General features: G+C 40.1%; 1 protein-coding gene across 8 annotated transcripts in view; it reads left to right on the top strand.

Annotated features, from left to right (window-relative positions):
- LOC121891835 (aryl hydrocarbon receptor-like) overlaps positions 1-18,431 on the top strand; it is a 52,559-nt gene that overhangs the window by 20,886 nt on the left and 13,242 nt on the right. For 6 of the 8 annotated variants that reach the window (XR_006094183.1, XR_006094184.1, XR_006094182.1 and 3 more), the window contains 4 exons: positions 251-392; positions 477-1,995; positions 6,946-7,149; positions 11,328-11,467. Coding sequence is in view for 1 of the 8 variants with exons in the window: in XM_042404454.1 (XP_042260388.1) it covers positions 251-392; positions 477-1,995; positions 6,946-7,104 (1,820 nt within the window). In the remaining 7 variants the exon portion in view is untranslated. Of the gene's footprint in view, positions 1-250; positions 393-476; positions 1,996-6,945; positions 11,243-11,327; positions 11,468-18,431 lie in introns of those variants that run through there. The other 2 variants (XR_006094181.1, XM_042404454.1) reach the window with 2 other exon arrangements.

Genomic DNA, 18,431 nt, shown 5'->3' with positions numbered 1-18,431 from the left:
CTGGAGATGAGGGATTAAGGGGAAAGAGAGGTTTGGATGGGTCTATGCATGTGTGTTGGGATGCAGACGTGTGTGCAAACAGTACTTGTAACATGTGCATGTAGCCAAAGTGAACATCAGCGTGTAGCCTCCGTCGCAGCGGCACGCCTGACCGAGCAAATGCAGTGTGAGAGTGAGCACACTGCAGGGCGTACAGAACGTAAACAGCAGTGACACGGAGCCTCCTATGTCTCGTCTGATGTTATTTTAGTGATAAAGACGGGCGAGAGCGGCCTCACCGTCTTCAGGCTGCTCACCAAGGACAACCGGTGGAAATGGGTCCAAGCCAACGCCCGGCTCGTCTACAAGAACGGCAAACCGGACTACATCATCGCCACACAGAGGCCGCTGGTGTAAGTGGACGACGAGTCCAGCTTGATTTAAAGTTTTACCTTAATTATCTGTTAATTTTCTCTCTCCAACATCTGTTTCCACAGGGACGAGGAAGGAGGGGAACACCTGAGGAAGAGATCTATGCACCTTCCCTTTACCTTCACCACTGGAGAGGCGCTTCTCTACCAGACAGGTTATCCTCTTCATGGCTTCCCTGATTCCTTCCAGGGGAAAGCCAAAGGCAGCAAATCCAAGAAGGGCAAACTAGACAAGAGCTCCTCTGATGACCTGGATCCAAAGTCCCTGCTGGGAGCGCTGATGAGCCAAGATGAGTCGGTGTACGTCTGCCAGCCGGACACGGAGCCTAAGATGTCCTACCACAGCAGCCTTTTCAGTGAGCAGCAAGGTGAGAGCGGTGGTTTCGGTGGCTTGTTAAGTGGCGACAGCTGGCATATCATATCTAACGGGGAGACGGGGAGATGCAACAGCAAAACGTCCAGCTATGATCCGCTGTTGGCCACCTTGGACTCTCTGTCGTTGGATGGAGACGAGACGTGCTCTAACAGCGAGCTCTTCAGCGCCCTGGAGAACCTGGGTCTGAACGCTGAAGATCTGGAGCTTTTGCTGCTGGACGAGAGGATGATCCAGGTGGAGCTTGACAGCAACCACATCCCAACGCTTAGCGACCTTCTCACCAACAACGAAATCCTCTCCTACATCCACGACTCACTGGAAGGTGGGACCAAGGGAGAGGAGCAAGGGGACACAAATGGGTTCGGACCTTCGACCCATGCGCCAAACCCAGTCTCAGCCCAAAGTGCCAGCCAGCAGTCCCAGGCGTGCCCGACGCCTGCCGTCCCCGCAGCTCCTCCCAGCAGCAGGCAGCCCATCGTGCAGCTGTCGCAACAGATGCAGCAACACATCAGCGCAGGTGAGCGGGTGAAAGCTCAACCGTCTGTCTCCCAGCCTGGAACTGTGGACACCAACATCCTGTCTGGGTTTCCTAACGGTCACTGGGTGGTCACCACGGAGAACATCCGTCACCCCAACAACCACACCCATCACCACCCACAGACTGTAGCCAAGGCATCTCAGGTGAACGGGGAACATAAACACCTGAACTCACTTCTGGAGTCGAGTCAGCAGTGGCAGCTCCAGCAGCAGCATCAGCAGCATCAGCTCCAGTCCCGTCAGCAGGTAAGCAGCCAGACCGCTTTGTTGCCGAGTTTCCAGAACCAGACAAACGGAGCCTACATCCCAAACGGAAACGCCGCCTTTCCACAAAACATGGAGGTCAGCCACGCAAATTACAATATCTCCAACACGCCACATGCAGGTGGCTCCGCACTAAACGGTGTGACCATCCCGGACGTTTGTCACTACCAGAGTTTGGTGGCCACCACCCGGCCCTACCAGCTGCAGGGTCACCAGAAACACCAGCAGCAGCAGATGTTGCAGCAGCAGACTCAGGTCGCACCGTCTTGTTTGCCCCAGTGTCCCACCCAGAGCTCTACACTGGACCTGGAGCAGTTACTGGCTCTGTCCCAGCCGCAGCACAGCCTGCCGTCATTAGAGGCCTACAGCATGTTCAACACCGCCACACAGGATACGGCTCACAGCAAGGTAAGACACCAGGAAATAGGATGCAGATTGTTAATTATTGTGTACAGTAATAGTAGATAATAAACATGGTCAAACAGGTCTAGTCTGAGAGTCTTAAACACATGGAACATATACTTTTCTGTAAAAATAAAGAATCGTTTGGCTTATTAACACAGCAGCGCTAAATGACGATGATGATTTCTGTCAGTAATAGTGATCTCATACAGAGAGGGCTTTGCTGTTTGGACAGTAACTGGCTACAGAGGATTAATATCATCAGTGACTTGTACAAATTGTTAAAGTGATCTTAATCCTCCCTGTATGTAATGTTTGTGGTTATAATTTTAGTTTTAATGTGAATCCAACTGCAACTTTACTCAATCTATGTTGGCAGCACGATTCCTTTCTTCTACACATCTTTCTGTCATGAAGAATCGACTCAGACGCAAACATCAATTTTTGATTAGTTATATTAAAATAAACTGAATTGTTAAGTGTTAAACCTGCAGCCAACAGTGATTTCTAGAGATTATCTAAATATCCAGTGACACCAGTTTTAATGAAACATGTTAGCGGTGACGTCTCCACTAATGCTAGTCCCATGAAAAAAGGGTTTATGCACGAATGTAGATGAGTAATGTTTCCTCCTCCCTTAACAGTCGTCCCGAAAATGAATCCCGCTAAGACCTTCTGTCTCGTGTCAGTCCTTTTCTGTCTTTCTCTCTCTCCACTCTTACCGTCTCAAAACGACTTAAGCTGCCAACTCTCCTCAAAACTGTTTGGTCTCGGAGCCAGATTCTTGATTCGAGCCCATTGACGAGACCTGAAGTCGGCGCTGCCTTCGAATATCAACAAACTGAGAATCTACAACCCCAACCCTTCAACCCTGCGCTGTTCTCTTTCACCGTCATGAAAATGGATTTTTTTTTTTTTTTTTTTTTTCCGAGTCAGCACACAGAAGCCTCGGGCTGGTTTGGAGCTCAGCGTAAACTGTGATGATGCGACCAGACATGCCATGTAAATAAGACAAAGGGGGGAGAGCAACACAGTCTGAAAATAGAGTTGAGTAGAATCTATAGCAGTAGAGTCAGCGTAAGTAACGAGGGTTTTCTTAGATGCTCAGGAGACGTCCGGTGGGGGTTTTTATGTTTTATATCAAGTGCTTCTGCAGTGTTCAGTGTTTAGGCGGATTACAGCTTCTACACCAGGCAGCAGAGTGTGAGCCAAACGTTCACTAAGTAACTTTTACAAATGGATTGTTTGATTTTTATTATGATCAGTTTAACTGTAACACCGAGCGAAATAAACAGAACAGAACAGATTAAGATTTAATTGGAGATTACTGAATGATTAATGGATAAGTCTGGTGATATTTTACATTATTCAACAAATCTTATGAAAAGACCAAAATTAACTATTAATTGAGCTATTAATAAGTGCCGTCTGACTCCAAAGAAACATCTAGTGTCCCTTGATTTTGTTTCTGTTTAATATCACACATCAAGTTATGAGGATTATCTTATAGTCAAGACCAAAAGCAACAATGAATTGATCTACTATCAAACAGTCTGATACATCTTATTCCTCTGTGCTGTAAACCTCCTCCCTTCACCACCATGAACACACACATCATGTTCAATTTGACTCAGTCCAACACACACACCGTCCCACTGCCAGAAATACCCACTAGCGCACCGAAAGTGGATTCATCCGCCATTGAAAATAGTCCCCAACAAAACACTCTATCTCCTCCTGTTTGAGTAACATTTGCTGTTGAAACTGAAACTATAAAGTTCTGAGCTGTTTTTCAGGATTTATATCTTCAGTTGGCTGGTAGCTGAGAGCTCCAGACAAGGATACTTACATTAGAAAACATTTTGAAAAGGACTTTAACAGTTTATGCTAATGTGCACAACTAATTGTAGAGATCTGTGTTAACTGTCGGACTCACAGCAGCTGAGCCATCACATTATTTGGGTTGTTTAATGAGACCGTTTAACGCTCAGAAGAAGCAGGAATTCGTCTTTTAAGTCCAACAAAAACCTTATTCCAGTAAAGGCTGGGGAACATCATCCTTAAAAACTGTGATCAGTTAGAGAACATAAAAACACGTAGCAGGAGGTCTACAGAAATTCCCATCGTAAAACATAACAAGGTAATGAGACCTCGCTAATTAGTGTTGCCAAATATAAAGTTTGAGGCAGGATTTAAACCAGGAATGTCTCCCCACAAATGACACTTTTGGTTTATTTTTCTAGAACAAGGCTGCATTGTTAACTTAGCAGTGAACATAAAACACACTTTAAAACAAAGACCTGTTGGTTAAACAAGCAAAGTAAAACCTCCACAACATGAAAGTTTAAGTCTCACCTTTGCTTTGTTAATATTTGTTTCACACATTGTCACATATTTATAACAAATTATTGGACTTCATCTCTGGACTCTCCACCATCTACAGTATGTTTCAGTGTTATTGCTGCGTTGCGTTGTGTGTTTTCAAGCATGAAGACCATCGCCGGTGTTCAGGGTGAAAAACAAACTCGGGAGATAACAATGGACATATAATGAAAAATGAGAGAAAGAAAAGCAAATAGGCAGTAGTGAGAAAGAGTACAATAATGAATAGAATAAGGTCGGGACGGGCCCAGAGATGGCCGACCCCGGCAGGCATCCATTCATCCCCGCCCCATTCAGCCTCCACTGTTATTCTTCAGGGTCAGTGACTGTCGCTGAAAGAAAAATACTGGCAGGCTGGCCAGTCAAGCATGAGCAGCGCTGACCTACAATTTGACTGTCATCATTACCTAATGCTGTGAACGCAGGACGGAGGGGGAGGCGGGCGATGCACCGAGAGACTATTCTCAGCTCGGATAGAAGACGGGCTCTACTGTAGTTTGATTGACTTTCATTTTATTCAATGTGTCTTTAAGTAAAAATAGTCTCCTGAAAAACTTCAGCAAAGACTAAAGGAAAGCATAACATAATGATGTTTTTATTTCACACTGACACATACAAAAGCAGCAACTATCCTTGCAAGGCTTTTTGTACTAGTATAACACAGAGGACACTGGAATTTGTATTGAAAATATACTAAAATATGTAAGGTTTTGCAATATTCAACAATTTGCTAGCAACAGATCAAGTTAATGAGTCGCTCCAGCAAAAAAATAGAGCTGAAATGAAATGTTTCTGTGTGATAGAGGGTATAAAAACAATCAATAACCTTTGTTTGCTCATATAAAATGAATACAGTGCAGTAAAAAGATATATGTACATACCAAAACAAAAAGCTGAAAATATATTAAAATATGCAAGGAAAGCCTGCAGTTTAAACTATAATATTTGGCAAATGGTAATCCATACAGTACTTGTATCAGCAGCCAGTTTCACCAGTAAGATACAAGACTGAGGCAGACAACAGCAGAAGTGAATGAAGCCAGAGAACAGGGAGGTGACGTCTGTGCGACTGACTAAGAAGAGAAACACACTGACACTGGAAACATGACTAATTACTCAGACACTTTATATGACTAATGCCACTCGGAGTAGATTAACAGCATGCTTTACTAATCATAGGATAGTAACAAAGCCACAAATGCACAGTGGCTCAGTGTTTTGTTGTCTTACATCAGCCGAACAAAGAAACTGCTTGTACTGAAAATCATTTGCTTCATCAGTTACGTCAGCAGATATAGCGGACACATTCTGCGGTCTCCTGAATGATGGAAAAGTGTGTACAAGTTGAGCTCATGTCTTCCCCTGAATACAACAGAAACCTTGTTTATGTAAATGTTTCTGTTGTGTTTTAAATGCTCATTTCATGTAATTGATATATTTCATCAGTTATTGACCGGATAATTGTGTCTTGTGTTTGTGATTTCACTTTTTTTTTTGATTGCTTGTCGCAGCTTCTGAGACAAATTTAAATGTAGTGCTGATATTTTTTTGAAAAATTAAAAAAGTGCCCTGTTGTAGATGGTGTAGCATGGTGAACAAAGTCTTAATATGAAAAAAATTAGCTTTATAAAGGTTTAAGTGTTAATAAATTGAGGTTTGCATCATCGGTCACTTCATACGAGAGCATCAACTAAATGGCTTAAAGAAGAAATCCAGGTTGTTGTGAAGCGGTTCTACTTCAGTAAGAGGATCTGTTTAGTCTCACTGAAGGGGATTACAGTCTCTGTGATGCCTCCTACTATAGGAAACTCCTCCCTTCTTTCTTCTTTCTACACTTCTTCTTCCCTCCATCGTTCCTCCTCTCCCTCCCTTCTGTCCAGGTCTGCCCCACTAAACATCTGCTGCTGCTCACTGCCTGACCTGACCTGCTTCATGTGATTAAGGTCAACAGTGACTACTGCACAGAGCAAATAACAGAGAATAGTGTCTGTTGTTGTAGACAAACAGGAACTTGTTGGCGGTTCCCATGTCGAGGTGTAAGAATAAATGACTTCTGTATCTTCTTTTAAATCACTTCTGAAAATGTATTTTTACTTTATTTCCTTAATCAGTTTTTAAATTTGTCTGCATGTGTGTATTTATGTATTTTTCCATTTCTTTTTCATTTTGTCCTTGCAAAGCACTTTGTAATCTGTTTTTTACTATATAAATAAACTCAAATGACAAACAGGAAATCACACTCTTAACCAGACAATATTTACTGGCTAGCACTGGTCTTATTGATTAATAAAATTAATAATTTGGTTATTGTCCTATCTAAAAACTACTGTAGCAACCTTGTCATCAATCAAAAGTCTTCTCACCACCACCAAGGCCATGGTTGGAAAAATATTTGCTGGTTGGAAAAATTGATCCTCTTTTACCTTAAAATTGTTCTGTGGTTTTTTAAGGCAGCACTGCTTGTCTGAGTTTCACTGCTGAAACAAACAGAAATGGTGATAAAACATAAGCTTAAAAGATAAAATCATGCTAGTGTTTTCCTTTAAATGTGACCTCTTCTATGTGTGCTTTCAGTTGGAGAACGGCTGCCTCCTCAGTGCCACCAACGCCGCGTACATCAGGACTTGTCTAATGTCCAACGGAGACGGAGTGGCGACGGGCGACATCCCTGTCTCGTGCTCCGACGGACTCCCCGCCCTTCAGGACCCCCAGAAATCTGGATTTTTCCTCTGAGGGGACGATGGCAGAGTATCAGAGGAAGCTAGAAAAGAAGAGAAGGTACAGAAGGAGCAAAGAAAGAGGAAAAAGTAAATGTTCTCTACCAGATATGACCCATTATAATTTCATGAAATTATTAGGAAGAAAGAAAGGAAACAGATTTTAAACCAGAAAGACTTTATATCAGGTTTTCCTTCATAGCATTTGTTTTGATGTCCCTTAGAGACGTCTCACTCATGCTACTCCGAGAACCTGAGTTATAAACCTACAGAAAGGTACGATAAGGAAAGAGAAAGTTTTTATCTGTCACACTGCGTGTTGTAATATTACTAGTCGTGCGCTCACTAAAAGTTTTGTTTTCATATTTGTGTCCTTTACCGTCAGTCAAACGTTTCCAGTTAGACTGACTTACTGGAACATGTTCATGTACCAAAACGCATCACCCTCTGATCTGTAAATACACTGTGAAAGTACCGAAGAGGAGAGAAGAAGAAGACACTGTGACACTCAAACAGAAAGAACGGTTACTATCACAAGTGGTAACACTTCATCTGGATGTTGATACTCAAACAGAAAGTTGATCACTACAAAATGTTAAACTTAAAACCAACTCAGAGATCAATCTTAGCTCAGATAATCAATTTTTACTCATTATATCACCTTCCTGTAAAAGGTTTTAGTGCCATTAATGAGTTTCAGTGCTGGACTATTCCACTTTCATAATGAATCTTACTGGTGTTCAGTTTTTTAATGTTATTATTTACACCCATACATCACATTAATACCATTTCCTAAAGCATACTGTAAGTTTTAGGGTTCTTGTCCTACTTTGCCGCCAGCTGTTGGTTTAAGTTCATATCAGTCTGATATGAAATTCAGAGACTTAATCCATCAAAGTAAACTATTAGTTTAATTTTTTTGTCAGATTTTAGCAATATAGCTGTAAACATACCATTCCCGAAATGCCTCCTTGATGATGATGATGATGATGATTTCTTGGAGTTGGCCTCCAACATACCAATAGTGAGAATTTTCATACGTCTCATAGTCTCAAATGTCGCATTTCCATTAATTGAGCTTTTATTGCTCATTTCATTCAAACACTAGTGAACTTAAACCAATAGCTGCCTGAAAAATGTGTAGTTTTCTAAATGCAAAGTGGTCCGCAGTTATATGAGAGAAGTGATTTGCAGTTAATGGGCCGAAACGTGCAAAAACAGCAGTGGAGCTTTTAGATGTCTCTACAATCTACAGTAGTTTAAATGAGAATATTTGTGGAAATAACACTAATAACAACAACTTTATACCAAGATAAAAGTTACAGGAGTTGAAGAACAAGCTGCTTTCACTGGTGTACTAATCGCTCAGAAGAGGGAACATTTGTTAGAAGACATTTATACAAACAGCTGTGAGATTTGGACTAAACACACCAACAGATTATTTAAATGTTCGTTCGTCATGTGTCACTTTAGATGTAGTTGACCTTTAGGGTTAGTCGATGTCGTTTGTCTTGGTACTTTACATGTCAACAAAACAGCATTTCATTCTTATTGTTGATGTTGTTTAGATGAGATTTAAACTGAGATTTCTAAATGGGATAAAATGAAGGATAAAATCGGAGAGGAAGAGTAGTTGAAAGATTTTGATTGATTCGTCGCTGCCACAGAAAAACCACGTTGCTTTCCTGTGGCCGGTGGCCTCCCGACATTTATCATAATGCTGCATTTTAGCCTATTTGAGGTTTACAACAATGTTGTGCACTTACATGTATATTACAGGCATAATCAGAGCAGATCTGATATGTCAATCAGTGGCACTGAAATCAAACATTAAAAAGCATTTTTAGTCTCCTGACTGGAGACATTGTGAAAATCTCCCGTTAATGCCTTGTCTCAGCTGGCTCGGCCGGCCCGACTCCCACTGACTTTATCCTGCAGTCGTGTCATGTAGGAAACACTGAGTGCACTTACATGCACACAGTAATCCATTAAGGACCAATTGTAAATAATAGATGACAACTGAAGGCGGAAGAGGAAGTGCATGTAAGTACTTCTCAAGTTTTGTGTTCCTGTAGGATTTCAAGTGGTGCAAACACAGACCCAAGTTTTGTGTTTGATTTGCTATAAAAACCCACGACGTGCATGTGTGAAAACCAAACTGTCAGAAAAGGAAAAAAAATCTAAAGCAACGTGAACATGTGAACACTTCAGAACTGTTGCTAAATGTTAGGTTTTTTAAAGTACTGACGGGTTCGTTCCTTTGATCAACAGTATTAGACGACTCAAATCAAACTAATCTGAGCTAACGGATAGCAGCTGTCCTCGTCGTCCAAACAAATAGGAGTCTCGCTTTAAAGCGTCGGCTTCTTTTTTGTCTTAACTTCAAGGGAGAAATGCTCTGAAAGGAGACATTTAAACTTTTATTAAAGCCGCTATACAGTACTGTAAATAAGGTTTGAAAACGTCCTACTTTGGTCGTAGTATCGATAAAGACACTGTGACAGACAACACACTCCTGAGACTTAAACACAGCCGACCTGCAGACAGTTTGGTGTCTTTGTTGCTTTTGTTTGAATGTTACACAGTCAAACAAACTACTCATCAGATGCTTAATCTTATCTTGTGAAAGCTCAGAAATAGCAAAACCTGGTTTTCACTCTATGAATACTCATGCTGCGTTCATGTCATGTCAGATTAACTGTAAATAAGAGCTGCAGTTTCTTGCTGGAAGTTATTATTACGGGGAAATAGAGATGTTTGGAGTCTTTTTTAAAGGTAGCAAACAGTAAAGAGGAAGTTTTACAGGGTCATACAGGTCAAAACATAGCAGAGAATAACATCTTTTCATATATAAACCTACAGTATATAACACCACCATCTGCCCAAAAATAGAGCTTCAAATTCACAACATGTTTTTAATGCATCACAGAAAATCCAGCTGTTAATCGCCAACGTCCGAATTGGCAGCGCGAGATTAGAAAACGTCCAGTTTCTGTTGTTCTGATTTAACGTGACGGCAGCATAAATCACATTTTGAAATACTTCAAAAAGGAAAAAGTGCGTAAAAAAAAAAAGCGGCTTCACTCACAGAAGCCCGAAGCTGGACGACGGCGGACCAGACAGCATTTAGCATTTAGCACCGACTCAAAAAAAAACCAAATGAGAAACATGTGAACACACGTGTGTCTGCAGTTGCTCCATCGTTGAATGTCTTGTGTAAACTGTAAAGGCGTTTGAAACATGAAGCTTTTATTTCACTACTACTAAAAAAAAAAAAAAAAAAAAGGTGCTTAAAAGTCGATAACGGTAGATAACAAACGACGAAATGCATTTACAGGTTTGCCTCTTTGTTTGTTTTTTGCAATTTTTTTTTTTTTTTTTTTTGTAAACTGACTTTTCGTATAAAACAGATTATTTAAACCAGTTGTGAGATCAAATGCTGTATGAAAGATAAAAAGTATAAAATGACAATCATTTTCCAAGACGCTTTAAAAAAAAGAAGAAAAAAAAAAGAAAAAATAATGGTTGTGTGTGTATATAACTGTGTTTTTTTTAACAGCGTTGTTGCAAGCACTACTTTAAAATCACTGCCCTATAAACTCTTTCTCCAGCACTGAAAGTAGTCTTGTAGAACAAAAAAAACAAAAAAAAGAAGCATTTTATGACTCCATGTTGTATGAATATTGTTCTCGAGAGTCGTGTGTTTTATCTTTATGTCATATTTGAAGACAGTTTGTCACTTTAGCTCAAAACAATATGGTGCCATACAGGTAAGCCAGGTCTTACCATCATTCAGTAAAGAGATACAGTATATTTCAAAACACTTTACATAAAAGAACATTTTTTTTTCCATCTTTTAGTATCTTTAAAACCCACTCTGTCCACCAGATAACCTTTAAAAGTGACTGTTAATTGTTTTATATTTGTGTTATCAGCCGTTGACAATCTGAACCAAACTCTCCATAAGCTGTCTTGTTGTGGTTCTTTTTTTTTTTTTTTTTTTTTTAAAGGCACACAGACTTTATTTTGCTACTTTTATCACTAAAAGGTTGTAGTTGTATGTAAACTAAATTTTTTAAAATGCAGTTTGTCTTTGAGCCGTGTGTTGAAATGTGCTCTTGGATCCTGGAAATAAAGGATTTTGTGCAATCACACGCAATCGTCTCTTTCTGGGTTTTTTTCCTCTACTTTATGTGATTAACCTGTGTTTGTTTGCGCTAACGTCTCCTGTCTTTCCAGAACCTGCCCACCAGTCGTCACCTGTTCCCCCAGCTGTTCCCCCAGCTGTTCCCCGTCCCCTCATCAGCCCCTCAGGCAGGTGTACAGAGTAGCCAGCCAGCCAAACCCTCCTCCTCAGTCTGACACTACAGGAAAGTTAGGTAAGAAACAGACAAGATTAAAAACATGTCAAAGTTAGTGAAATGAACAGCAACACACCTGCACCTGTTGATTTCTGTGTAAACCAAAGATCAACATCATCAACTCTCAAAAAAAAAGCAGCAATTTTTAGCACATTGACCTGCAGGATTAGTCACGCTTGATCACATTCTTCATAAATGTTATCAATTTATAATTTGATCATCCTGTTTTTCCAATCTGTAATGTTTACTATCTGGTCTGTTCTGGTGGTCTATTTCCTGAAGTGGAGAAGGAGGTTGCACCTCAACAATAGGATTCTCAGCAGAGTGCTAAACCCAAAATCAAGTAGACATGTTCCCAAAATATAAATAAAGATAGCACATATCAAATTTCCTGGTCAAGGAGGACAAAATACTAACATTTCACTTGTTTATTTGGCTCGATCTATTTCCTGGAAGATGGATCCCTCCTTTGTTGCTCTTCTGGAGGTTTTCTGGAGGTTTTTTTTCCTTCCTTTATATTTTTTTGGGGGGATTTTCTTCCTTATCCTAATCCAGGCTCTAAGGATAAAGGATGTTATATTCTGATGTGTGTTGCGTTTCACAAATCGGTTTCATGAGTAAGTTCACAAATATTCCTCAAAAAACAAACTAAATGACAAATTTAACTCTGGTCTTGATAAATAAATCCTTATTTTTAATAATGATAATAAAAATTAAATGCTTAATTCTTTAGCATATACCAAAAACAAATCAGATAACAATATATAGATCAATTCTTTTATCTGTCTTTCTTTTCTTTTTCAGTCGTTGACACAGTGGAGGCAGACAGGAAATGATGGGTAGACAGAGAGAGAAACATCTCAGTATATGATGTGTGATTTTTTTAACATTTCATTTAGATATAGCAGCTAACATACAGTAAATAGTGATATAATATATGTTTGATAAGATAAAATCGACTCAATGTCGCTGTCAGGCTCTAATAATAATAGTAATTAAAGCATTTATAGTTTATTTATGTTTGTAAATAACAAGAGAAACAAGCAAACAGTGAAATTTATTGTCAGTAAAGAATAAAATGGGGGAACAAGGTTGATAGAATACCGCAATTAATCAATTAAAATTCAATCAAAAGCAACAAGAGTGAAAAAAAATATGAGAAATTTAAACGCACTCGTCTTGAAGTCTCAGCTGACTTCAGGTGTGTCCAGAAAAATAAGCAGCGAGCCGAGCAGCGTACGAGACCTCAGAGAGTTTAAACACTGAAGTGACGCACGCCACCGACAACCTGAAGATGCTTTTAGCTGCTGTCACTGAACCTTCCCCCAACACACACACACACACACACACACATCACCACCACCACCACGGTCCATTTCCACCCCTCCGCTCACTCTTACGCTTTTTGCACCAGAAAATGTGTGAAATTGCACCCGGCCAAAAGCAAACAAACACACACTGATACCAGAGGCGATCTGCCGGAGACTAAAACAACTATTACTGACAGACAGCAGAGACGCAGTCATGAAAAAAAACTGGACCAAAGCCTTAAAACCACGTTTTCATCTCCAGATTTTAGTTCAGAATACAGAAATTTCACAGCATAACAGGAACAGTTGTCACAGAGTTAAAAATCAAACCTCCCTCATCACTCCAGGGCTGAGAGGAAAAGAGGTCAAACTGGATCAATTGTGTTTTCCTGGAGCATTGAACCCATTCAGCTCCTTTTTCTCCCAAATCTGAACTGATTTCTGCTTCAAATATAACAAAATTTCACCTTTCAAGTCAGATTTATGCATCATGACGATCCAGAAAATGATTTAAAAACTAAAAATCTGACTGTTTAAAGGAAAGGTTTTATCCTGAGATGACCCAGACGCCCTTAAATCAGCCATTCAGTCATTACATAAGAGAAATAATAATAGAATAAAAGAGTATAATAATACTTTTTAAAAAACAGAAGCAGCAGCTCTGAAGCTGCACATAAAGCCTCCTCTCCCCGAGTGCAGAACGCTGTCTGCTGCTGACTTTACATCTTTAATGACTCTCCCAGAATCATTTATGAGAGTTTTTCTTCTCCCGCAGTCTTCAGCCGATTAACTTTGCCTGCTTGTGACGTGATCAATCATCCAAGCAAGATGTTGTGTGTCCCACTTTAGCTTCCCTGGGCCCGCTGCGTCACACGGCCCGCCCGCCACAGCCTGCCGGCGTGGCCCGCTGGGAGAGCTCAGAACTCACGGAGGCCGACGGAGCGGCAGCTGAGAGCAAAGATGTTATTGTTATGTTGGTCATTGAGATAATTCACTGCATTGTAACCGCTCCTGGAAGGACTCGCAGACATTTTTATCAGTTTCTGCTCTTTTCCTGTTGCGTTTGCGAGTATTTTTTTTGTACTTTTCTCCCCGAAGACGCCTCCCCAACCTCTAGAACAGCTGACGGGGAAACACTTCCTGGTCTGCACTGACACCTACCGCACTGGTGTGTTTTCTCTGGTTTAATTATTAATCGATACTGAACGTTTTTCATCAGATCTTCCTTTCAAAAGAGGTTTTCGGCCTCATTGGGACTCGCCTGGTTAAAATAAAGGTTGACATTGGTCAGGTAAGCGAAGTTAGACGTTCCCAGATTAAGTAAAACTTGTGGTTCCTCCTTAAAGAAAAGGCAAAACAATTTTATTTTTAAGTAAACGCAATGCGCTTCGTGTCAGTGCCTGTTTTTAAAACGCCAAAACGAAGGAAGGAACACAAACCACAAATCAGTGGTACGCACGAATAGACCAAAGCTGATATTTTCAGTACGATAGTCAGACTTAATTATAAGTTTGTTTGATTTACTATTTGAATATCAGCAGAACAACATTGTTTTTCAGAGACTTACAACTTTGTTACAAAGAAAACGAGTCGTACAGTGTGACTGTTTTCTGTTTTAGGAAACTAAAACTAGTTGTTAGAGAAAGATTGTGGTCATAGTTCAGAGAAACCAACGCTGACTGTTGTAGGAGACGGTTCAGACCACAGTTTCGGGTGTCCAAGTCCTCCCAGACCTTTTGAAGCTTTTTGAAGCTTTTTGCAGCTTTTTGCAGTGCTAAAACATCAAAAACCTCCTCAGCAACATTAGTCATTATTTTCCCGACCATTGAATTTCCTCGCCACAAAAACATCTCTTCTTTGTTCCCCTGGTTTCATTGTTGAGGTCAAATGTTTGACTGCTTTGCCAAAATGTTTAAACTCATACTGACAACATATCATATTTAAAGCCATTCTGAGCACAGCAGCGTACCGTATATTTACTCTGTCAGATATTTAACACCTTGATCAGGAGTCTCTCTGGTTCTCTCTGCTGCATAGAAAAGATATAAAATATTTAATGACCATCTATAACCACTCAGGCCTTTTGCCTGATGGAAAATATGGACACTGTGCTGTTTCTGCGAGCGAGTGCAGAGCCGCTGACCCGCTTACAGGACGACACTCCAAACACGGTCAAACTCGCAGCCCAAAATCTGATTTTCAAAATGATTTTTTTTTTCATGCTAAAAGCTGCTAAAATCGAGCCGAATTCACAGGTACTCTAGTTCTGTTCTGTAAATGTGATTTTCCACTTTTCTCCCGGAGCCACTGGAGCGCCGATCGATCGTTGGCAGATTGATTTTTCCATCCAAGTCTGTTTCTGTTATTTTTTTCTTTTTTTTTCTTTTTATTCGTCCATATGCAGAGCTGCAGCAGGAAACACCGATCTCTCTCTCTCTCTCACTGCACCCATCGGGCTGTCAATGTACATTACCTCCAGCCCAACAAACAGATACTCCTGCACTTCCTCTGCTCTGCTTCCTGTACGGAGGTAAAACACACTCCTCACTGATCTAAAAAAACACAAAAAAACAGGAAAAAGCTCCGTGAGAGGCAACAATAAATAATGAACACAGACTTTATTTGTGGTAGCACTTTACAATAACAAACACAAAGTGTTTTACACACAATAAAACATGAATAAATAAACTGAGGTTTAGAGGATCAGAATAAGAATTAAAGACAAAAAGGTTTTTGATCTGAAAGGTCTTTAGAGGTGACCTCAGCGTGACTGTGCCCAAGGAAAAAAAACCCGCCTGATTTCCTTTAATTTATCGTTTCATCTCTGCCGCTCTGAAATCTGAATGTCTTTGCAGCTGAGTGACACAGAAACGTCCAGACGGCCGAGCAGAGCGCAGTGTAAGCTGTCATAAAGGTTTAAACATAGAGCTAATGGCCGGTGTTAACAGGCAGGGAGGCTTTTAGGGAAGAAACACCCCCCCCCACACACACACATCCACATCCACCTCCACCTCCCATCGCTGTAACCCAGATCTGAGCTCTGACTCCCTGCAAGCTCCTCAAACACTCAGACAGCTTTAATTAAAGACAGATTCAGCTCATATTTACCTTTGAAGAAGAAATTCTGCTTTTTATTTGTTGCATTAAAGCTGTCGTCTTCTCACAAAACCACCAGAAGTTTCTAATTCAGCCAGTAAAAAGAACAAATAACATCAGAGCTACAATCACAGTAACAAACATCTCATTATCTAACCCTAACCGTCCCTATTTAAACCAAAACAATTTAGCCTGAACTTGAACTTAATCCCCCCAAAACTAAAAAAGTAGTTATGATTTTATTTCTGTGTTCTTCCTACAGAGATTTCAGGTATCAGAGAAGTAAATTTCCTTCATTTTAAGACCAAATATTAGAAATTTGAGACTATTTTTTAGACAAATCATGTGAGATGGTTTCAGTTGATTTTTCTTTGCAGGTCACTATGAGGTGAGTCATGTTGTTTATATAGAAAAGGTCTTTTACCAGCAGGGAAGTTTAGAGGTCAGCATTAGGCTGATGGATGTTATTGGCTATGAAAATGTATTTTGCAGCCAAAGAATCAACCAATACGGCTGCAACCTTATCGTTATCGATTCATCTGTAGATTATTTTCTCGATTAATATATTAGTTGGTCTATAAAATGTCAGAAAATGGTGAAAAATGTCGATCAGTGTTTCCCAAAGTCCAAGATGACGTCCTCAAATGTCTCAAAGATATTCAGTTTACTGTCATAGAGACTAAAGAAACCAGAAAATATTCACATTTGAGAAGCTGGAACCAGAGAACTTTTGCATTTTCTCTTAAAAAAAAGACTCAAAACAACTAATTGATTATCAAAATAACTGGCGATTAATTTACTAAGTTTCACCAGTGACAAAAAGAGAAAAATACAGTATTTATAAATTAAGTCACACATATGAAAGTCTGTAAAATATTTGTAAAAGTGCATGGGATTTTTTCCAGTATTGTGCAAGTAAAGATTCACAATGAGCAAAACAAATCAGCACAACTCATTTAGTTGTAGCTTTGATATTTCAGACTTTATATATGTAGAATTATAAAGGATGAATTTCACTTGTCACGGTATGTTTAGATTTTGGTAAATAAATACGACTTTTGATAACGTTTTCAGCTGCACCATGAGAACAAGACTGTTTTTGTGCTTTCTAAAGACCAAACAGAACAGGACTCATGAGTTCTTCTATCGATAATCAAACTGCATCACATCAATCAGATCAGACTGAGTCAAATTCAATAACAGAATAATATCAGCCCAGATTTCCTAGAAATTTTGGTGGGTAGTTGTAGGTGGTCAAAGCTAAAAGGTCACAAAACCTCCAGAGGACTTGGTGTGTGTGTGTGTGTGTTTGTGTGTGTAACTGCAGGACGCTGCAGTTGAATGTCCTGACCTTTACTGAGTGTCAGTGTTCGGCCTGCAGGCTTCGACCTCAGCGTGACGCTCGGGTCAAACCACCACAGAGTTACTGTGTCGACCAGACGTTTGACTGACAGCTCACTGACACACACACACACCAAACTGTGATCTTCACTAAAGCTGCAATATCACACTTCATTAACATTTTATCCGTCACTTAAGGACTCCTGACACATGTAAGCTGCTATAAAGACTCAGAAAATATTTTATTTTTGATCCAGTTTCATAAAGTTTTGGACAAATATTTACATGATAATTAAATATTCTATATACTAAACTACATATTAATAAATCACCATATCATCGGCATACATTTAACAGCCAGGACATCTCGCAGGTAGGTTGTAATAAATAGCAATGGACCTAGAACAGACCCCTGTGGTATCCCCATGTCGAAGATGTTTTTTAAGTCTAAAACGACTGCTCCCACAGCACGACCTGCGACCAAAAAACCTTCTCATGTTTCAGTTAGCTGGCAGTTTGTAGTCTCAGTAGGATGTTTGGGTCTCAATACGAATTGTTGTTGATGCAGTAACTTGATTTGTCTCTGGATGTATTAACTTAAAAGCTGACGATATGTCGGTGCTGCAGCTTGTTTCTGCTGCCCCCAAGTGGACAAAAACAATCCGTTAATTATAACTGAAACTAGTTAAGCTAATCTTAACCCAAAAATTGAATAAAATGTGATGTGAAAAGAAATCAAAACCTTCCTGTCAATGGATATGATATGAAAAAGACAATATGTTATTTGTTTATGTTGGCTGTAAATATGTCACCATGGAGACTGAAGGGACTCTGTTTACTTTCTGTTTTGATTTTGTTTGACATGAAAATGTTTCTCTGTTTTCCCTCCGTGTGACGCTCCACTGAGCACCTTCTCCCACACGGTTTGACCTTTAACCCCCCCACACACACACACACATCACACTCCCCACCGGTCGTGTGTGTTGTCATGGGCGATGCGGCTACTATTACCTCGTCCTCTGTGTCAATATGCCAAAACGGGTTGGATCAGCGCGTTTGTTTTGTCAACCCCAGCAGACGAGGCAGGTGGAGAGATTGTCAAATATTGATGCCAGAAGCTGAAAAACACACAACTGCTCCCCTCAGAGGAAAACAGAAAATTCAATATTCAAAACAACTTTATCTGTTTAATTCACTTTAACTATAACTGTATCTGTCAGTCACCACTTTGTAAT

Source organism: Thunnus maccoyii, chromosome 24 (genome assembly GCF_910596095.1).
Source record: "Thunnus maccoyii chromosome 24, fThuMac1.1, whole genome shotgun sequence".
In the NCBI taxonomy this organism is placed as follows: Eukaryota; Metazoa; Chordata; class Actinopteri; order Scombriformes; family Scombridae; genus Thunnus; species Thunnus maccoyii.
This window is presented reverse-complemented; position numbering and strand designations above follow the sequence as displayed.